Raw genomic sequence first — 22715 nt, forward strand, 5'->3', positions numbered from 1 at the left:
ATACAATATATACAGTGCAAGTCAGAACAAGAAAACTGCAAGGTTTAAGAATGAATTGTTCTTGGCTTACTAGAAAATGAGAACAAGCCCACAAACATCACACATTTCTCCAAAGTCTCCATGACCATGTGTTCCTTATCACTGGGAAGCATTGGTGATGCGGTGGCTTGAATACAGCCATCTCTGGGACTCGCATCTCAGCCGCAAGATGCACACTTTGTAAATTGTACAGTAATGGTGTGTTGTGCATCTGTGCAATAGTGATGTGTATTTGCCCAGAGGTTGACTTTAGCACAGTGAAAAATATCATTTGAGAGAGAGCCATTAGATTGAACTTTCTGTGTCAGGTGCAGTGTAAAGTGAAGATTTGCTGGTAGCAAGGTTGAGTAAATAAAGTAGCATGATGGTATTGTTTATTTAATTTGCATTGCTCTTTTCTGTAGTCTATCCTCACTTTCCCATGTTCACAATTCATTTTGTTTTTACTGCTGCCATTGAGTTTAAATGTACTCTGATGTACCCACAGCAGCAGCACGCATCTTCTTTAGGGTTAAAAGTGTGGCATGGCCAGTAAAGTAAGATTATACCCCAAAGTGCTGCGCCTGTAAATTGCTGAAAGAAAAAAAGAATGAATTATGAAGGAAAAGGTAGGATACAGAAGGCAAACGTATGTTCACAGTATTTACAAATTGTGAAGTCATAACAGTGGCTTTTATGCCAAAGTGCTCTTCAGGAAGTGTTTACTCTTCTGATAATACGGAGTTGAAATGTAACCAGATGTTGGGAAATACTAAACTTACACTTTATGCATGCTGTGTAGTGATGAACACTGTGCTTGCAATCGGAAAAACAGAAATGGAAGAAAAATTCTGCAGATACGTCCTCTCACCTTTTCTGCTGCTGGTGTGAAACTGTGAGAGGAAATGAGTGTCACACAAACTCTAAAGCTTCACCTTCCCTGGTACTGGCTTGAAATCAAACTTCCGTCAATACATCAAAAATTTTTAAAAAGTCTCCCACAGGTGTAGTATGTAAATGTTTAATTTATTTTTGAGTATTGATGTCTTAATATAATACAGTTCAAATTTCCATATCTCTGACCTGAAAGACTTGCCAAGACGCTTAACAAAAGTTTATGTGGTGCTGAAGCGTTTTTTGAAGTACTGGTTAGAAACTTTGGCTTGTCTCTTCAGTGTTGCTTTTTGAGCTTGATGGTTTGGTGTGTTTTTTTTTTTTTTTTTTTTTAACTTTAGTGAAGATAATTGCCTAGCTTTTTTATCTCGTTCATCTCTCAGTTGAAATAAACATTTCTCTAGCATGTTGTTCCAGCCAGGCCTAACCCGCTATCTGTTTAGGCAGTTCACGTCATAAACATCCTTGATTTTGACAACTGGCTCAGTAGTCTGAGGTTGACTGGAAAATGCTTCTTACCCGATTTTTCTTGTCATCTTTATTCCTGCTTTAGCATTTTGGTCCATTCTGCTAATGTTGCCCTGGTGATCTTTTCTACTTGGTATTTCTATTAGCAGGTATATAAAAAGAGCTGGGGTTTTCCCACAAGGTTTCAGGTAATAGGAGCACAGAAACTGGAGTAACGTTTAATTAGGTGTGCTGGTTTGTGTTCTCTGCTAATTACAGTGAAGTTCCTGTATTTTAATACACTTACTTATCATGACACTGGAGAGGGCTGATATGGTGGATGTTGATTAACAAGCACAAGCAAGAATTTCAGTTTTCTCTATGCACACAATTCTTCTATTACTAATATGATGACACTGTACCTGTATGTAATCACCTGTGTTTGTCACATGCCTCTTCAGAGCAAAGAATGTTCCAGGTTTTTTTTTTTTTCTTCTTCTTAAAAACGCTCAAAGGGAGTACCCTTCAGCCAATCGGAGTTTTCCCCCTGCCTGCTTCCAATACAGTGTGAATTGCCGGTGTGATGTAAAGGGTTATTATGTGCAGCTAGAGCTGTGTTTGCCGCAGGTGCTCTGCTCCCTTTACATTATGACCTTGAATATCACCTGTGATGGATGTACCTTGCTGTGACTGTGAATGTTTCAGGTGAGCTCACCCAGTAGTGGGCACATTGTTTCAACGGGCATTGATATTACCAATTCTGAACCTGCACTCCATGAAGAGCGCTCTACAAACTAAACAGAACTGAATTGAACTGAATATTAGTGATTAAAACTCTCAAACGTCTCGGTTACTTTTATACCTTATAGTTAACTGTTACCATAACTGCTTGAACCCTGTATAGTTTGTGACACACACTGACACCACTTTGTGTGTTCTTTTATCGTATTCTAAGAAAATTGATCTGTTAAAAATGACATGCATTGTAAAATAACATGCATATTGACATAGCGCTGTTGGTGCTACTTTATGCCTGATGTTACTGGTATAGACTCTTGCTTTTCACAATCTTAAATGGAGTAAGTAGGCCAGTGCAGAAAATCGATGAAGGTGTATTCTCTTTTTGTATACAACTTCATGTAGATAAACATATGTTCAGGCAGAGTGAGAACAGTGAAGAAGCCTACTGTGCCATACGTGCACCAAGCAAGCTCAGTTCACATTAAAAAGTTGCAGTTTGTTTGCTTCATTCAGCACTTTTGTTTAAATTTCTCTTAAATGATGATGTCCTAGAACAGTGGTTCCCAACCTTTTTTTCTCTCCCGTACCCCTTGATTAGGCTTTTCATTTATGAGTAACCCCTCTCTTCATTACCCCCACCCATCCCTCAAAAAAGTTTTGTTTTTTGATTTAATTTTCTTAGGTTAAGTAAATAATCAAATGACTCAAATTAACCTAGTGACATTTATAGGCTTGTTGTTTTTACATTTTACAATTTATTTATGTTTTTTATAATAGCAGCCTAACGTAACATCAAAACAAATAAAAACAGCATTAAAATAATTTTTACCCCCATTAACTTATGATGAACGTACATAACAATTCTTCATCTTGATATATACAAGTCTTCCAACGTGGCTCTTAATAATTTTAATGCGATCTTTGAGCTTGTTTCTTGGATCCGAGTTTTTTAAAATCAAGTTCAAATGAAGATGGATATAACCTCAATTCAGGAGCTGCGTTAAGCTTATTACGATATTTAAGACAAGAATGCTCTTTCGACAAGCTCTGTGTTCGTGAAAGGTAATAAATATTTATTTGCTTTATCACTGAGTTCTGGTACTCTTCTTTCACTGCTGCCCAGAAGTCAATGACAAGTCTTTTTTTGAAATCCGATTACAAAGAAGAGTCTGTCGAAAGTTCAATCAATTTTTCTTTTTCAGAAACTGATTTTTGGCTTGTTGAAAAAAAAAATTCATTGAGTGGATTTAAAATCTAGTTATCTTCACTATTTTGCTTCAGAAAATACTGTCTAAATGACCCCTTAAGTCCTTTTAAGTGAGCTATTATACTACTTTTGACAATTTCGGCTCATTCTCGATAAGAAACTGAAGTGTCTCACATGGGTCTTTTTTGATACATGATTCCCAAAATTTAAGTTTCTTGATCATAGACTCAATTTTGTCATTTGTCCTTTTTTGGTGTTTTCCGCCATTACCAGTATTATTTTTGCGTACCCCCAACCAGTCAGCCACGTACGTACCACTGGTTGGGAACCGCTGTCATAGAATAAAGTATTTATATTAAAGTTAAAAAAAAAAAAAAGTCTTGTCCGCTCAAGTGATGTCGTTTTGTTCAGAGGAGTTCCCTAGTTTAATTTGTTTTGTTTGCTTTGACAGGCACTGGAGAATTTTTACTTTCTCGTATACGAAGTATAGGGAGAGTATTGTAATCGTCCTAAGATTCGATGTCGAGACTTTGATGAATCTCGATGTTTTAGACCTTCCGGAGTCCAAAAATACCATTTTTGGAATTCTGTGTGTGTATGTAAACACGATAACTTGTGTACGCTTTCACTTAGGTCAACCAAATTTTGCGTACAAGTATTAGGTACAAAACGTAGATCGCTATCAACTTTTGGGCTATTTGTTTTAAACGGAAGTCATCGTCTTGTGGTTTACTCCTCAAATATCCATCCCCATATCTAAGTATACGAGAAAGTCAAGGGGACCCCACTCCTGAATTTTTTTTTTTAATACACATCTTGTGCAGTCAAAAACTAATCCTGATGCTCCACTCTGCACAGTCCTCCAGGGACCATGTATTGGTGATCCTGTTACCCATTTGTAGGTTTGACCTCCTTTTAGTTTTGATCTTTGGCATTGCTGGCCACAGGATTATCGTCTTCGTGTATGAAATATTTGAGGTACAACTCCTTCATAGTCCTTGGCCCTTAGGGAGTATTGTTTAGTGTAATCACATATCATTCCTTCAAATTGAGTAGTGGTTTCCAATTGACCACTTACTTGCTTACACCCTTCTTTAGGATGTATGTCTTAGGGCACACTTTTATATGCATGTTACATATAACAGAATTACTAGATGCATGATAAAGAGTGGAATGTATTTTGAAATTTGCAACTGTGCCTCCTTGTATGACTCGAGCCAGAGATTATAGAATGCTCTACACATTGAAAAAGTTGAAAATTCTGTATTGAGAGAACCGTAAGAGAAATCTGAGCTTTAAGGGAATGTACTTAAGCTCACCACCTAACCTAACACTTTTATTTGAGGTCGGTGAGAACGTGAAGACTTGTTTCAGATGGAGCATTTAAACCCATAGAGCTGGATCTGAGGGGCAGCAGTGTTGACTATTCATTGTATCACTCTGTTACTGTGTTATAAGGGACAGACTCGATTTCCCTGTTTCTCAACTGGAAATAAAACTGGCTTTGAAGGGTTTGGTCAATGTAAAGAATATGTTGTGTCAAAAACAACCTTACTAAACTGGGCACATACTCAGTAAAATGACACTTCAGGCTCTCCCAAGTTAAACGCGTCTCAATCTGGTGCTGAGCTTGGACTAGAGAGGCTGATTTTTATTTCCTAAACATACACATTTCTTTGTATTTATTATTATTGGGTGGCTGTAATTACAAGATCTGTATCCTCTTTTGTCCAAACTGACCTGGAGATTTCATGTGAATGAATGCAGTTTGCATTTTATAAGTTTATAACCTTGGAGTCCATTAACAGTCTTTATAGATCCTTTCTCCTGTCAAGAACAAAAGCAGAAAACAGTTTTTGGGGTCTTTGGAAGTTTAAAGAATTCAGAGTAGAGGTTTTCTAGTTGTGGAACCAAACCACGAGTAATGAGGCACAATGTCCACATGTCACTGTCAAAAGTTGCAAGGCTATTGGTGATAAGTGATCATCGATTGAAAAGCAAAATGGACCCCCCAACGTGGTTGGCTCAGCATTTACCACGAACATATGATTTATTTTATAATTTTTTTTTTTTTTTCTTGCATGGTGAAATTGTGTCACTTGTATGATCCAGTATTATTTTAAGAACATTTCACATTATTCACAATGTCTAACATGTATGGATGGCAAACTAGAAAGAGCTCTAAGTCACCCCACTGTTTATGATGGTGTGGCACACTATCAAGTGGTGTTTCCTCCCTTGTGCCCAGTGCTGCCTGGATAGGAACCAGCACTAAATGGGATGAGTTGTTAGTATGTGGATTAGTCTATATAGCCTGACTGAGATGAAGTAGTTTTGTGAAAATGGGTGACTTTCAGCAGTGTTTAAAGGCAGCCCACAAAGTTAACATTAAAGCTGAATTTTCTGTTTTATTTTACAAGTAGTTTCATTTACCTTGCTAGTGTTTCCCTATGCGTGGACAGTTCCAAGCAGGAGTTTTGCTACCTGTGACCTGCCTTTTCGGGCTAATTTGACCTCTTTTGCTGTCTTTTATCAGGACGATGTACAATGGGATTGGACTGGCCACCCCGCGTGGTAGCGGGACAAATGGCTATGTCCAGCGCAACTTGTCATCTCTGCGTCCTAAACGCAGCCGCCAGGACACACGTGCCAGTGAGGACCTGGAGAAGCTGGAATCGCTGCTCATCCGTGCTCCCAACCGGGACATTCTGGAGCATGAGCGGAAGAGGAAGGTGGAATTGAAATGTGCAGAACTTCAGGACATGATGGAGGAGCAGGGGTAGGGCACTGTTTTACTGATGTACAAAGAGGTGTGTAGCTTATTGATCTTTGTTATAAACACCTGTTTACTTTCTGTGTCAGGTACTCGCCTGAAGAGATTGAAGAGAAGGTTGCCACCTTCCGCCTCATGCTTCAGGAAAAGGAGGAACCACTGGTGGAAGAGCCAGCACCCGGAGAGAGACCAACGTAAGTGTACTTCTGATCTCTTGCATGCATCCATTGTCATGTTATGAACACAGGTACTTGTGTTCTGCCACCATCCAGTGCTTTGTGAAAGTCTTCATCACTTTGTATGTTTTTCACATTCTGCTGCCCACAGCTGCATCATGGAATTCATCAGATTGGGTTTGGGTCCGTAATGAGTCAATAGTTTTTTAAATTAAAATCTTAAGTTTTAAAACAAACAACATTTGCATAAGTCTTCATAGCCTTTGAGTTAATACTGTTAAAAGCCAAGTTAATGCCATCATTCTAACTTTGTCCAGTGTGTTGGCACTGTTTTGCACTTGCTGTCCTTGTAATAGCAGCTCTGTCTTTTTTGACTATGGTGGTCTTGCTTTCGCTATTGGATTCCAGGTTGTTTTTTTTGATTTGACCACTTGAGGGCAGTGTCTCTTGTTTTTGCTTAATTGCCCTGATCTTTTTTATGACTATTGTCCTTCTGAAATTTGAATCATTTTCCCTGTCACAAGTACTTGGCAGACTGACACAGATTTTTCTTTCGGGAGCTGCCTGTACTTGACATCCTTTATCCTTGATTTTCATGAGCCTTTCCTGCTGCATTTGTTTAAAGTATCCCCAAACTGCGATGCTCCTTTACTTTAGGAATGGATCACTTTGCCTTGAGGTTGAAAACAAATCTTGCATGTGATTGCAGCCTTTGCCCAGTATGTATGCTGGGCCCTGTTAGCATCACACTTCGTCTTTTTCTCTCCCCCCCATCCATCTCTCCACAGTAGCTTCATTTGTGCCCACCACTCCCCCAGTTCATAATATCTTCCAGTATAATCCCGAGTCTTTCTGGAGTTTACAGTTAACATTTCACCTCAAAGTGACTGTAACCCATGGTTACTACATGTGGAGTAAGGGCCAGATGATGACGGTGACAAACTATTTCCACTTATTTGCATAGCTTACAGAGATTAAGACAACAAAGGCCCTCTAGGTGGCTGGCTAACTCCAGTCTGTACCTTTAACTGTATCCCAGAGTACTTTCTGCATCTTGTTCTCCAGCAGTGTTTTGACCTTTGCTTCATATTCACTTCATACAACAGAAACACCTTGATTCTTCATCCTGAAGTATGGGAAACAATGGAACTGATGAAATGGACACAGGTGGGAGCTTTTTAAGTCATTATGTTCCGAATTAAGACAGTTGGCCCTCCTTGAGGTCATGTGAGTTTGCTCTGACAAAAGCCCCTTTCACATTAGCAGTCAGCCTCATTAGTAACGTACTGTTTTTTTGTTTTTTTTTTGTACCTGAGGTTACCTTCCAGGATTGGAAGAAATGCAACCCAGGTTGTGTGATAACCGGAGGTGCTGGCATGCAGCAGACGATGGGTACATACAAAGGAGCTCATGTGTCGCACAAAGCTGCAGAGCACACTTTTGATTAGCATCCTCAGCCAACCAAATTTTTGTTTACAGTTTATCGCGTGATTTAGTTTGCAGGGGATGAATCAAAAATTACTGACGGCATATGGATCAAAACCTACTGACATTGCATTGACAGCTTTCGGTGAGTTCTTCTTTTTACCTCCAATATGCCTGGTTTAATACACACATACTCTTGGTTTGTGCTTCTTTTAAAGTGCTTGCAGTGTGTTCTCATTGTTTAAATTACACAGAAAACCGCTAAGTTGAAAATGATTGGTAGATACCCAAATTGATTGGTTACTAGTGTGAAAGGGGCTAAAGGGTATGAAGACTGGAGCAATGATGACTTGTTGCTTTTATATTCTTAAATGTTTTGAAAGGTTTACAAATTTTCTTCATCTTGAAAGCGAATGCATGTTTTGCAGATCAGGGCGTTTTTAAATTTAGAGTTTTTTGGCAGCATAATGTGAGAAACAAGCAAAGATGAGAGAGAACTTTTCACATGACACTATAGTGGTACATTCATTGAGAGACATGAATGCTTTTAACAGGGTGATTCGCATCACTGTCCCGAGAACAGACGCACCAACTGAGTATGCTAATGGCAGCTTCTGAACTTTTGCCTTTTCTGTATTATAGGGCAACTGAAACCCATCAGATGGCAGCAGCCAACCAAGTGAAGAATGATCGTCTGCGAGAGGCCTTCGGAATTGGGCAGGACTATGTGGATGGGAGCTCATTTGATCCTGCTCGCCGTGCACGGGAACGAGAGAAAAGGGAAGAGGAGAAGAGCAAGCAGTATAGGTGAGTGTGAAGGACTGACCACAGAATACTACAGGAGGAAGTAAAGTGGAGTGCATGACATGAGGATGATGAGTGGATTGGAGAACTGGAATAAATTCTCAGTCTGTATTCTCTGTAGCATTATCCCAGAAGAGTCGGAGAGTTCTCCGTCACCCGAACGCTCCAAGAAAAAGAAGGGATCTGGAGAGAGGAAGGGCAAAGACAGGTGTGTGCAGATGATGCTGAAATGTATATTACTTGATCAGGTCCCCATATTTTTTGGGATGGTGCTGGGGCAAGTCTGTACCTGAATAGAGTATCTTGTGATTTCTACAGCTCCGAGAGCTGCTCTCCGTCCCCCAGGAAGTCAAAAAAGACATCCAGAAAAAAAAAGAAACAAAGGTATTCTGTCTTACGCATGCTGCTGGAAAGAGCTAAAGGTGTTACCTTTATATTAAAAAGAAAAAAAAAAGATTAATCAAGTTTTGTCTGTTGCAGATCAAGTTCTGAGCACAAGCACAAAAAGCACAGGTAAGCTGGATGGGATTGGAATAATAAACTGTCCAGTTTTTGTATTTATTATGAATAAACTGAACCAAATAAAATTCCGTTTATATACTTAGTGCATTAATAATTTCAAATATAGCATTAAAATAGAGCATGTAAATGGAACATTATGTTGATTTATAAGCAGAGAAAAAAATCAAGCAGTTTATACAAAGATGTATGTTTATAATTTTAGGTTCCTGCTGTCCTAGGGGTCATCCATATAAGTAATTCTGTAAATACGACATTTCTGTCATTTGCATAGTACTCCTAAATTAATTCATTAAGTTTATTCCTTTTCATTTATTTTTAAACACCATATAGGTTAAAATCTTAGATTATCAGATTTTAACTAGTATATTAAAGTTATTTGTTTTTTTTTTCCCCCCCTTCTACGCTTTTAGTGGAAAATAAAATTTCTTTTGGTCTTTACTTTCAACTTAACTTACCCTCGGTTTTATATTGTCACATCGGCCATGCTATCATAAAGAGTGAGGATAGCGTCAGTGCACACTGTTCCTGTATACTGAAAAGATCAATGGAGTAACCATTACTGCAGATACTCCTGCTTGCAGGAACAGATGTTATTCATTTTGTGTTACATTTTTGTAATTTAAAAATGCACATTTGTGTCTTTTTACGGTTTTCAGTTTGCAGTATTAGCATGTTATTGCTGCTTGACATTGTTCCCAGCCTAGAGATGTTGCAGGCTAGAGCCTGTGTAGAAAGGGAAGATGTGCAGGTTAAGTGTGGTGCACACTGTTTAATACTATTATGCCATTTTGGGGGTACTGCATTTTTATATTATTTATTAAGGTGTAGTAACTCAAATTGAGTTAATCTGATCTCATTACCTTCAAAAAATAGCAAATGGAACATTTTGACCAAAGCTTGGACAGTTTTCAGGAAATCTAAAAGGTTTAAACCCTGGAATTCCCTTAAGCTGCCTGCATTTATTTTATATACAAGGCAAGTATTCTGCACCTTGCTTACATTTGGCACAGGGTAAAATAGTATGGAATTCTTTTAATTTTATTTACTCATTTATTAAAATATGACACCATTCATCTAACTGGGACGCGTGGAACAAACAAGTCAAATAACAAAAGTATGGCTTCAATAAGCCCATAAATACAGACAAGTCCTAGCAGGATGCAGATTCAATTTATTGATATTTTTTGCAAACACTGCACACCTGCTTCTTTGCATAATAAAAAAAGAAACTTGACATTTCAGCACTGCATGAGTGTTGTAGATCTTAGAGTGACTTTAAATAAGTACAATAAAATTAATATTTGCACATTTAAAAATAAAGTACTTTAGCATTAATTAACTGGTTTTAATGTAGATGTAAAATATTAGTCATTCTTTCAAACAGTTTAGGCATTATAATGTATTGTTTAAAAGTAATGGGGGTCTAAGCAGTCTTTTTGATGTTGAGTTTATATGCTGCCTAAATTTTAAATAAGACTTATTGACACAGTGATAAAATGAGATTATTGTTTGCAATTCTTTGAAAGTATCAGTAGTTAAAGTTAAAAATTAACTGTTATCATACGTTATGGACAGTTTATGATATCCAAAGAATCACACTCTTAATTATAAAATGCTAAATGTTTTGAATACATTTGCACTTTAGTAGTGAATGGGAAAATCAAAGTCGAGATGTAAGCATGCAACAGCATGTTCTTGCGTCTCCTCAGACCTGGACATAATTGGTATTACATCTTGCCTGAAGAAGGGGCCTGAGTTGCCTCGAAAGCTTGCATATTGTAATCTTTCTAGTTAACCAATTAAAGGGGTCATTTTGTTTGACTGCTTATTACATCCATAATAACTAACATGGTACAACACCCTAGTACTATAGTAAATACAATGAACATCTGTATTTGAATACTTTATCATGGCAAAAGAGAGTGACAGCATGTTGCAGTCTAACAAAAGCAAGCTGATTTATGTGCTACATATGTTTACATACTTTTATTTAAAAATATAAATAAAAATAGCTTAATGAAAAGTGTCAGAAAATTAAACACATTCTGAAATAGTAATAGCCATGCGCCATCCAAGCTAAGTAATTCACCACCTTTAGTGCTGTGACATTAAATTCTTTATACCTTTTGCACAATTTATAACATCTGCCAGCCCCTTAGCCAGAATACAAATGCCATGTTTGAATGAGTTTAAGACTGTAATTTAACTGGGCATGCTGATACTTTTGATCAAGCAACTTCCGATAAGTTTCTGGGATGGTTACTCCTGGAATTCTGCCAGGTTCTTTGTGTGAAAGCAGCTTTGATTTGTTTTGCCGAGTTCGGTAATCGGATCAGCAATGTGTGTGATTGGAACATTTTAATATAGGATGTATAAATTAAACACATATACAGCCTGCCCTGTACATGTTGGTTAGAGGGGACATTTTCTTATAGGAATATAACTAAGCCCAAAACCCAACATGTTAAACTTTGTATAAAGGTAAGGAGCATGTGGATAAAGTTTTATTATGCCAGTCATGCCTTTTAGCATGTTTCTTGTCTCTGAGATTGAGTGGCTGTATAATCTGTCTTTTTGGCAGAGAGTGTCCATTTTAATTTGTAACACATTTTCAGGTAGCCTGTATATTTGTGGATTTGTTATCTGTGTGAAAGAAATGAAATGCTAGAAGTGACCAGGACTGTTGGGCTTAGATCCATTTAGTTGAAACTGCTGTGATACTTTTTGTCACTGTTTAAGAATGAATTCTGGCCATACTGCCACATGACAGCTGGCTGAAGATAGTTGTCTATAAGAGGTGGTGCTGTTGAATGTTGTTCGTTTTTTTTTCTCCTTCTTTTTATCATATTTAAAAATTCTCTTATCTGTCGGAAAAGGTCTCGCAGCCAGAGTACCAAGAAACGATCAAAAGATGAGAAAGAGAAAAAGAAGAGGTGAGTCAACTTCTTCAGGAAGAGGTTTTTCAGATTAGTTAGCCTTTTTTCCTTCCGTTAACTTTTTTTTTTCCCATTTGCCTCGTCCTTCTCGTAGAGGACGCAGTGAGTCACCAGCATCATCCAAGCAGCACAGAAGGAGGAAGAGGAGGAGCAGCTCCTCCTCAAGTAGTTCCTCCTCCTCCTCATCCTCTTCCTCCTCTTCTTCTTCCTCGTCATCCTCTTCCCATCACAGGTAAGCCCAGTTTTGTGTGTAAATTACAACTTATTTCTTGCAATTTTGTATAGTCCTATTGATGGATTTGAGTATGTCTAAAGAATGGAAAAAAAAAAACAACATTTTGCAGGAGCATAACTTGATAAATGCTATTTATGAGTGCACTAGGGCTCTATTTTAAGTAAGCATTATCAAACAAGTTTCCAAATGGTTTTTGATGCTTTTGGTTGGTTTACACGCCATTGGAACAAACTAATATCAACAAATTTAAAAAAAAAAGCATCATTAATAAAAATACTGCATATAAATAAGATTGTTACTAATTATGGGAAATCAGTGAAAATCACATTACAGTGATGCATTATTAACAGTACAACCACAGAAAACGCTCCGTATTAACAGTAAGTGCAATTATCCATATTACTAACGGTAGACAACGGATAACTAATGGAGTCACGGTCACGGCTCCAAAACGATTCAGCTCGACTAACGGAGCTACAAAAATGAGCCCGCATGGACAAATACAATGAACATAGTTGCCTACAACGCGCATCTGAAACTGCGGAAGCAAAGCAGGCACGGGTTCAAAACGAAACACCACAACTGACGGAGATATACAAACGAGCCCGCCTGGATAAAATCAATGAATGCAGGCGCCTACAACGCGCGTCTGAAATGCCGCAAGCAAAGCAGGCACGGCTCCAAAAAGAAAGAGCTCGACTAACGGGGCTACAAAGACGAGCCCACCTGGATAAAAACAATGAACGCAGGCGACTACAACGCGCTTCTCAAACAACGCAACCAAAGGAGTCACGGCTCCAAAACAAAACATCTCAACTGACAGACATACAGAAATGAGCCCGCCTGAATAAAATTAATGAACGCAGGCGCCTACAACGCGACTCTCAAACAGCAGAGGCAATACATAAACGGCAAAGAAAGGAACGACAAACAGCCGCTAAACAATTCCGCCAATTAGCTGACAACGCATTCTGTAATGAGTCCACTATTAATGAACATTCATTAGGATTAATGAATATCATTTGCTGTCATTGTCATTCACTTAACTTCCCTGAAGAAACAACTGGCACTACAACTAATGAGTTTACACGTTGTTGTCAAAAGGGTCAGGTTAGACTGCCTCCTTTAGATGACTTTCCTAAATATCTACGGAAGCTTCTAACTAACAATGTACCCGAAAGTAAAAACTTTATGGACTGCATTGGATCCTACAATAGTTCATTTGCTTTTGCATCTACTGGGGTAAATATCAGGCCACCAGCTGGCTATGGCCCATACTGCTTTCGCGTATGTGGACAAGTATTACATCGGATTGGAACAGTGCACCCTGAACCATATCACGAACACAACTATGCACAAATCTACGTCTACGTAATCTGTACTTGGACGTGGACAACTTTATGTAGCCTTCTCAAGAGTTCGGCGTTCATCCCACATTAAAGTTAAAGTTGTAGATACTCCATACCAAGGAAAACTCATTCAAGGACAACACACCATCTTTACTACAAATGTTGTGTATAAAGAAATATTCCAGTAAATCTTTCTAATGTGCCATGCTATGGGTTCTTTAGTTCCTTTGTTCGTCATCTACACCTTTTACACTCCAATATATCTCATACATACATCAATGTATTTCGGGTTACCCAACACCAGGGGTTGGCGAGCGAAGCGAGCAGGTGAAGCCCCCTAGTAAAGGTATAGATGGCCATGATCCATGTACAGTATTTTCCTTCCTGGCATAATCATATACATATCCTTTCCTATTTTCCAAATCTTGTGGCTTTAAGTTATTTTAATTTTGTCACCTTATATGTGCAGTGTAATGGTAAAATAAGGTACGGCTTAAAATGGACATCGAGCTTTTTAAAACAAGACATTTGTTTTAGTGAAGCACACATCCCTTTCTGATAGAAGAGCACTGAAATAGTGTGTTGCTCTTGGCAGATCATAGTAGAATCTGTGCAGTAATTTTAATAAAGAAAGTTCGAGAAGCTACATAATACATTTTTCCAATTAAGTTCTCATTTGTAAACACTTTTTTTTTTTTTTTTTTTCCCCCCCCTACAGTTGTAACTGCATAATTTCTTACATTTGTTGTCTTTAATGATTGTGTTGTCAGGGCATGAGTGTGTTCTTTTCGAGTTTATTAATCACATTGTCATATATGTAGTTGTACCATGTGTGAATTTGGCTTCTAAGCACAGTTTTGTGTTATCAAATAGGATGTGCAAGTTAACAATGGCTTTATTTTCATGACGAGTAGTCATTTTAAAATCATTAAATACCTTTTCTTGATCTCTTGAGTAAAGTTGCTTTCAAATGATAAAATACGCTTGTTTTAAGGGAAAAGAGCTAAAGTTAATGTTGTGCCCGACATTTTCTTATGGAAAGACTGAAACGATCTCCCCTGTCTGTTGCAGCAAGTCTCCAGCAAGGTTAGAAGAAAAAAGAAGCCGGCAATCAGTTTCACCCCAGCGAGGCAGAAAGGCAAGGAACCATGAGAATGGTAGCCCTGCTGCTTCAGACAGCAGAGAGGTAAGGGGAGGGTAGATGAAGATTGGAAGGTTACATAACTCACCTGTTTGAGCTATGATGATATGAATCATTGCAACAAACTAAGGATGCATGGTTGCTTAAGGTTAAAAAAAAAAAAAAAAAAAGATTTTTCAAAACTTGACAGACTTTAGAATATGAATACGTAAGTTGGGTATAAAGTGTAGTAATTTCAGATTCCTCTCTCGCTAGGCTTCTCCAGACAGGAGAGATCGCAGAGGCATCAAGGATAATGCAAAACATAAAACTGGGTCTCCCTCAATAAGAAGTGGCAGAAATGAAAGAGGAGACCAAAAAGCTGGGTCTCCAAATCACAGGAGAGGCACCCCAGAGCGAGATTCAAGAGCATCCCGAGGTGGTTATTCTGAAAAGAGTTCACTGAGACATGATAGAGGCAGCTCACCAAAATACAGGAGAGGAAATTCTACAGAGAAAAGAGAAAGATCCCCTCGTAACAGAAGGGGCTCTCCAGTAAGGTCCAATCGTCGATCAGCAGAAAGGTCTACTCGAGGAGATAGGAGAGGGTCCCCAGAAAGGTCTGCGAGAAGGGCATCCCCTGAAAGGTCCACCCGGGGCGACAGGAGAGGCTCCCCAGAAAGGTCCACCCGGGGCGACAGGAGAGGCTCCCTGGAAAGGTCCACCCGGGGCGACAGGAGAGGCTCCCCAGAGAGATTCACCCGAGGCGACAGGAGAGGCTCCCCAGAGAGGTCCACTCGGGGCGACAGGAGGGGCACACCAGAGAGGTCCACTCGAGGCAACAGGAGGAGCTCCCCCCGGGGCGACAGGAGGGGCTCCCCGGAAAGGTCAACCCGGGGTGAAAGGAGGGGCTCACAGGAGAGAACATATAGAAGAGATCGAAGTGGTTCACGTGACAGTGATAGGAAAAGTTCTCCAGAAAAAACTCGCAGAGCAAACAGACAAGACTCACCTGGAAGATCTGACAGGATAAGCTCCCTAGACAGGTCCAACAGAGCAACAAGAAATGAAAAGAGGAGCTCAGCTGAACGGGAGAGAGGCGATAGGGTTTCGCCAGGGAAATCAGGGGTGAAAGAGAAACTGGGCATGCCTGATAGAGATGTGAAGAAATCATCTTTGGAAAGGACTGACAGAAAGTGTGGATATGATGGCTCTCCTCACTTATCAGACAAATGTTTGGATCAAGAGAAAAGACGATCTTCTGTTTCTTCTCCTTCACCGTCTCGATCACCTAAAACAAGTGACAGATCACCAGTTCACAATAAAATGGTAGATAATGCAAGTTCAGTTCTTGTTAAAGAGAAAGATGAACAAGTGGCACAGACTAACAGCCCTTCTGAAGAAGTTAGTTCCTATTCACTTCCAGAAATTTCAAGTACTGCTTCCAGAAACTCTGAACCATTGGAAGAGGGTGAGATTGGGGCAGATGAGGAGATGGAGCAAGAAGAGCCAACAAGCACTACAGCTGGAGTTGGAAAGCCTCTTGGTGCTACTCCAGACCTGAATGGTCACAAGCAAGAAAACCAGGAGAATGCTTGTCAGTCTGCAGCAGATGGTAAAGAAAATGGTGACACCTTCAGCAGTGTTTCCAAATGGAGTAATTCCAAGAGCCCAGAGGCCCAAAGCACTGTGAACACAGCAACTGAAATGGCAGCTGAACATGCTGCAGATGTAACGGTTGAAAATGGCAGCTTGGCACACATGCAGGATAGAGATTCAGAAAAAGTTGCTAAAGTGGAGGTGAACAGCACCAAGAAGAAAAGTGGCAGCTCATCCTCCAGCTCCAGTGGGAGCTCCTCAAGTTCCAGTGGCAGTTCCTCCTCTTCCTCTGACTCTTCTAGTGAGAGCAGTAGTTCCTCATCAAACTCGTCCTCTGACGATGACTCCTCCTCTTCATCTGATTCTGAAGGTGACTCCTCATCATCCTCTTCCTCCTCCTCCTCCTCTTCATCCTCTGCTACAGAGAAGAAAAAGAAGGTAGCAAAGAAAAAAAACAGTAGTGATTCAGCTGGTGACAAAAAAGGTTTACTGCTTACATCTCCGGACCAAGCAGATGCATACAAAACAGTACAAAGAAAAGATGATGAGCAGAGCAAGGTAGTGCATCCCAATGTAGAACAGAATGTTAAAGCATCAGATGAGACTCTTGTTGATTCTACCTGTGTCCTGGCACAAAAATGGGAGGTGCCTCTACCTGCTGCAGTTGACCCAACACGGAGCAAAGAAGATGGTGTGGCCATTGGTACATCTCATGTCCAGACTGTTTCACAGTCAGTAAGAACTGATAAAGATCAGTGTTTAGTGAGTAAGAGTTCCCCATTAGATCCAGAGAGAATGAGTAAGATCTTACCAGCAGAGCTTGAGAAGACATTACCAAATGTGTCTAATTCTGTATCCCCAAAGCAAAAAGCTCCTTCTCCCACGAGTTCAGCATACTCCTCTGATGAAGAAACCAACTGCATACCGTTGGAGAGCATTGCTGGTGGACAAAGAGAGGGTGCTTCTAGACCGAGCACAAGATATTCTCCTTCAAGAAGATCAGATTCTTCATCATCTCCTCCAGCTGCAGACAGGAGTGAGTCTCTCACAAAAGATAGAAATGTGCTTGATACAAGATGGGATAGTTCAGCTAGTACTCATAAGGCTACATCTGCTTCCAGATCTGGTGAGCGATACTCCCCCACTCAGCACAGTACCACCTCCTCCTCCTCTTCTTCTCCATCTCCGTTGAGGGAAAGGAGCCAGGTTCCTTCAGACAACCATAGCAGAAGCTCACTTAGTAGCAGGGGGAAACAGTCCCCTAAAACGGTTCCAAGATCCAATGAAAAGTACTCTCCAACAATGAGGGAAGACAGTGATTCTTCACCCTCACCAGTGAGAGAGAGAAGCCAGATATTGGCAGCAAAACATAACTGGAGCAGTGCTGGAACACAAGGAAGGCAGTCTCCAAAGCAGATTCCAAGGGCAAGTGACAGGTTCTCACCAGCTAAGCAAAGCATTACCTCCCATTCTCCTTTGAGAGAGCGAGGCCAGCCGCAGCCGCCTTTGGGTCGTGGAAGGCAGTCTCCAAAGTCAGTCCCCAGAGTAAGTGAGAGGTACTCCCCAGCTAAGCCAACTGGCACATCTTCCTCTCGGTCTCCTGTTAGAGAGAGGAGCCATCCATCTTCAGACAGGAGCACATTGAGTGCTCGAGCAAACCAGTCCCCAAAGGTAGCCATGAGGCCAAATGAGCGGTATTCCCCAAGTAGGGAGGTGAGTACTTCCTTCTGCCGGTCACCTGTAAGGGAGCGAAGCCATACATCCTCAGACCGAAGTACAATTAGCACCAAAGGTAGACAGTCCCCTACATCATACTTAAGACCAAACGAAAGACAGTCGCCAAATAGACATAGGTCAGCTTCATCTCGGTCCCCAGCTGGAGAAAGAAGTCGCACATCTTCTGACAGGAGCACAGTGAATATTCGAGGGAGGCAGTCTCCAAAAGCATATCCAAGATCAAGTGAAAGGCACTCCCCAGCTCAAAAGAGAAAGGCTGCTGCTGCTTCTCCTTCTGTCTCTCCTCCCAGAGAGAGGAATCCGCCATCTTCAGGCAGCTGGGAAAGGTACACACCAAGTGATCATGGAAGGCAGCCCCAAAAAGCAGCCTCAAGACCTAGTGAAAAATATTCTCCAACTGCAAGGGACAGTGATTCCTCACCTTCTCCTATTAGAGATAAAGGCAGTCTCCCAATGGAGAAGTATGACAGGAGTAGTGCAGGGTCCCAAGGAAAGCATACCACAAAGAACATACTAAGGCAAAGTGAAAAGTACTCTCCAACTAGAAGAGACAGTGATTCGTCCCCTACTCCAGAAAGAAGGCATTCATCCCCAGAAAGCTATGGCAGAGGTTCTGCAACTGCCAGAAGAAGACCGTCCCCTAAAAGCATTAGCAAAACCAGTGAAAGACGATCACCAAATAAGCAAAGAGCTGTTTCACGGTCTCCTGTGAGAGAGAAGGGCCATCACTCTTCAGACAGCCAAGACAGAAGCACAGCAAATCCCAGAGGAAGGCAGTCTCCTAAAACAGGCTTTAGACCAAGTGAGACGTATTCACCAACAATGAGGGATAGTGATTCTTCTGCTTCACCAGTTCGAGACTGGCATAAAACAACTACCAGTTTGCATGGTAATGAGGAAAAAAGAGTCTCGTCTGCAACTCGAACTTCTCGCTCATCAAGACATCATGATTCCTCTCCTGTGAGAGCTTCCACTTTAAGCACAGCAACCAGAGGAAGGAGCAAATCGCCCCAGAAGCAGCCAGCCATCCGCAGGGAGGATACCCCACCGAGAACTAAGGAAACCCAGCGATACTCTCCTACGTCCAAGTGTAGTAGCTCCTCTTCCTCCTCTGCTTCTCCTACTAGAGAGATGACAAAGAACTCTTCTGAAGCATCGAGGAATAGAAAGTCACCCTTGAATGTACATACCAAGTCAAGAGGCCGTTACTTGGCTGACGCAAGGGATGCTGAATCTCCCTCACCGTCACCAGAACGTGGGAAAAGTCTAACGCCTCCAACTTCCAAATCGCAGCCCATCAGGAGATCTCCAGTTGACTCTCCTAGCTCTCGTAGAACCAGTAGTCGGTACTCTCCAGTAGCAACAGGAAGAGATTCTTTTCACCCATCTTCCCCTGCTCGAGGAGAAGGTCGATGGAAATCTGCAGATAATGATCTGGATGGAAGAAGGGAGAGATCACCTCTTCGAAAGTATGAAGTTTCTCATTCTAGGAGACAGGAGGATCGTTCCGCATCACCAAGAAGAACCAGATCAACACTATCTCCTGCAACATACCGGGACAAGTCACCTGTGAAAGGGCAGAGCAGGAAACCGCCATGCCACTCTGATGAGGCATACCCTGACCCACCCAGAAGCTACAGTACTGCAATTCGAAGAGAACGATCACCACTCCCGGGAGTGTCTGAATCCTTTTCCAGAAGGCATGCTGCTTCGTCTCCATCACCAGATAGAGAGAGGACTAGGTCTCCTCCAGTCCAGTACAAACCCAGCAACTCTTCTGCAATCAGGAGGGAATGTTCCCCCCCAGCAAGTGGAAGACGTAGGGAGACTTCACCATTTAAAAGAAGCAGGAGGTCACGGTCTTTCTCTCAGTCCCCTGTTAGGGAAAGGAATCGTGCCTCACCTAGGACTCATAGCTATTATTCATCTTCCTCCTCAAGGAGAGATTCAGTACCATCCAAGTTGTCACCATCTAGGCGGAAACCGTACGAGTCCTCACCCTCCAGAAGAGCCAGACAGCCTTCTCCACAGAGGCCACGCAATAGGAGCCGGTCTCCTGCTTCTCCAGTCTACTCCAGGAGGAAGGCAGAGTCCCCAATAATACGGAGGGAGAGAAGCAGTGGCAATCGGAACTACTCCCCTTCCTCATATACTCGGAGAGGTGACCGAGAAAGGAGGCGTGATTCACCTCCACCTAGAGTTGCACGCAGGAGGAGTCCTTCACTTTCGAGGTCTAGATCTCAGTCTCCAATTGCTTCAAGAAGGCAACCCATGTCACCCAGAGGCAGAAGCCCAGCCAACAGGTATGCTCAAAGTGGCGGCCATTAGTGTAGGGGGGGGGATTTTCACTTGGAGTAATCCGTTCAGGCCATCTGCCTAACAGAGTAAGACCATAGTTTCTGTCTGGTTGCTGTCCACATTAGGAGACACTATAAATCTGTGGAAATGGTCAGTCTCATTTAATCTTCTGCTCGATTCCTGTTTTTCTTTGTTATTATATATATATATATATATATAAGCAACCGTAAGCATTATGCATAACAAATTGAGTGAACATCAAAAAATTGTTTTTGTTTAAAAAAGAATGCCGGGAGTGTAGTTAACTGTTCTCCTAAGGGATGCACCCGTTTTAAGTATTGGCCTGTTTAAAGATTTGTCCTTCTGTTTTCCAGCCATCAAAGGACCACCTCCTCTTCAAGAAGCTCAGCTTCAAAGAGAAGCCACTCACAGTCTAGGAACCAGACCAGACCTACACAAGAACAGAGCAGAAGATCCCCCGAGAGGGCGGTTGGGAAAGATGCACCATCTTGGAGGCGGAACAGGAGCAGAGAGCAAGAGGCATCACCGAAGAAGCCTGCGGAAAAGTTAACCACCTCTGCCGTACAGGCAGCAAGAGTCGGACGACCCTTGGAGCGGAAGTCACGATCTTCATCGTCCTCTTCATCCTCTTCCTCCTCCTCTTCCTCCTCCTCTTCATCATCTTCTAGTTCGTCATCGTCATCATCTGCAGGTTCCCCTTCTCCAAAACGCATAGCTCTTGAAAGCGGGTCTACCAAACCAAAGGTTACCCAAAGAAGCAGGTCTAGATCTACACCTTCACAAGCAGAGAGCAGAAAGGTACAAACCTCCTGTTCTCCGACACGTTCTGCAGCCAAGAGAGGGGACAACAGATCTCGTTCCAGATCCAGAAGTTTGTCAAGGGAGGTACAGTCAACATCCAAGCCTCACAAAGTCACAGCCAAACAGACTGCTATGTCAAACTTGCCAGAGGCAAAACAGTTGGATTCTCGAAGTCCTAGGAGCACCAGGCAAAAGAGTAGTCCGCCCCTTTCTCCCTCACCCTCTAGATCACATTCAAGAACTCCCACCAGATTTAGAGGACAGACTACAGTACCCTCCCCTCCAGCACATGGCAGTTCATCTCGTTCTACATCAAAGACCCCCAGTGTTTCACAGATGGTACCACATAGCCACTCGCGATCACCTGATAAGAGAGCTTCCAGCTCCAGATCAGTCACTCCACGATCAGGCCAAGTTCAGCGGGGCTTAGAAAGAGGAGACCAGGCTAAGTTGCATTTCACATCCCCTAAAAAAGCCTCTAAAAGTGAGACAAGTTGTAGACCGCCCTCTCAGAACCAGAACTTGGGATCTAGATCTCCTAGAGACTGTAGCCATTCTAAATCACCTGAGAGAAGTGAAAACAGCAAACAGCGTGGTTCCAAGATTAGTCCAAGTCCCAAGGGCCAAGTACCTTTGAACTTGTCACCTAGCAGTGGAAAAATTCCACCACAGACCCGCTCTCGATCAGCATCACGTTCCAGGAATGTTGCGCATGAAAAGGAGCTTGAGTCAAAAGATGGGACGCACAAAGATGACAACCAGCTAACCAAGACCCAGAGGAAACGCAGCGAGTCGTCATCTTCGTCATCATCCTCGTCCTCCTCCTCATCCTCCTCAAGTTCCGATTCCAGCACCAGCAAGACCAGGTATTGGACTTTCAGTGTTGGGTTAATAATTGTGTGTCTTTGACCCATTAAGTTTTGGTTTCCTTGCCTGAATGAAGTTGAATATGAGAAGTATGGGTAGTGGAGTGTGCATCTGAGAGAATATACTGACTTCACCATTTTTAAGTGTTGTAATTGAACTATTATGTGGGATCGGTTGGGGCTTTATCATTGCCTTATCCAAGAGCAGAACTATGTCAGGATTATCACTGCGTATTCCTTGGTGTTTGACATTCGAGAACACCATCTGATTTGATTACGTTTGTTTCACAAATTTTGCTTCATTTCAGCCCACAGACTACAGCGGTAGCCATCCATCGGTATGAAGAGGGACGTAAGCAGAGATCATCCTCGTCATCATCTTCAGATTCTTCTTCATCGTCATCCTCATCCTCCTCCTCGTCCTCTTCTTCCTCATCTTCTGAGAGCGAAGAACCCACCGTGCCTCCGGCTAATGAAAGCCAAAAAAAGTATGGAAATCCAGTGAACACATTATAAACAAAGTTTCCTTCTGGAGCAGTCGTGCTAATTTTTTCCCTTCGATCTTTTAGAAGCCCAAGGAAACCTGCAGATTCTTTACGAGATTCACGGTCTCTTAGCTACTCTCCACCTTCGCATCGAAAACGGCCTATACCCGTTATAGCACCGTTCAGGTAAGAAATGCATTATTTTTCTCTTCAGTAGTGGATGACCGTGATCACCAAATATAATACTGCCAGCCGTAAACC

At 41.6% G+C, this 22715-nt stretch overlaps 1 protein-coding gene across 8 annotated transcripts in view; it reads left to right on the forward strand.

Annotated features, from left to right (window-relative positions):
• srrm2 (serine/arginine repetitive matrix 2) overlaps positions 1–22715 on the forward strand; it is a 39055-nt gene that overhangs the window by 12747 nt on the left and 3593 nt on the right. Inside the window, exons 2-15 of one of the 8 annotated variants that reach the window (XM_051934531.1) lie at positions 5844–6086; positions 6170–6274; positions 8324–8488; positions 8607–8693; positions 8804–8869; positions 8966–8998; positions 11884–11940; positions 12038–12175; positions 14599–14713; positions 14924–15438; positions 15475–20286; positions 20656–21969; positions 22278–22457; positions 22539–22640. In XM_051934531.1, coding sequence (XP_051790491.1) covers positions 5848–6086; positions 6170–6274; positions 8324–8488; positions 8607–8693; positions 8804–8869; positions 8966–8998; positions 11884–11940; positions 12038–12175; positions 14599–14713; positions 14924–15438; positions 15475–20286; positions 20656–21969; positions 22278–22457; positions 22539–22640 — 7928 coding nt within the window. In that variant the 5' untranslated portion in view covers positions 5844–5847. Of the gene's footprint in view, positions 1–5843; positions 6087–6169; positions 6275–8323; positions 8489–8606; positions 8694–8803; positions 8870–8965; positions 8999–11883; positions 11941–12037; positions 12176–14598; positions 14714–14923; positions 20287–20655; positions 21970–22277; positions 22458–22538; positions 22641–22715 lie in introns of all 8 variants that reach the window. The other 7 variants (XM_051934533.1, XM_051934535.1, XM_051934532.1 and 4 more) reach the window with 7 other exon arrangements.

The sequence above is a fragment of the Erpetoichthys calabaricus genome, chromosome 12, assembly GCF_900747795.2.
Source record: "Erpetoichthys calabaricus chromosome 12, fErpCal1.3, whole genome shotgun sequence".
Lineage (NCBI taxonomy): Eukaryota > Metazoa > Chordata > Cladistia > Polypteriformes > Polypteridae > Erpetoichthys > Erpetoichthys calabaricus.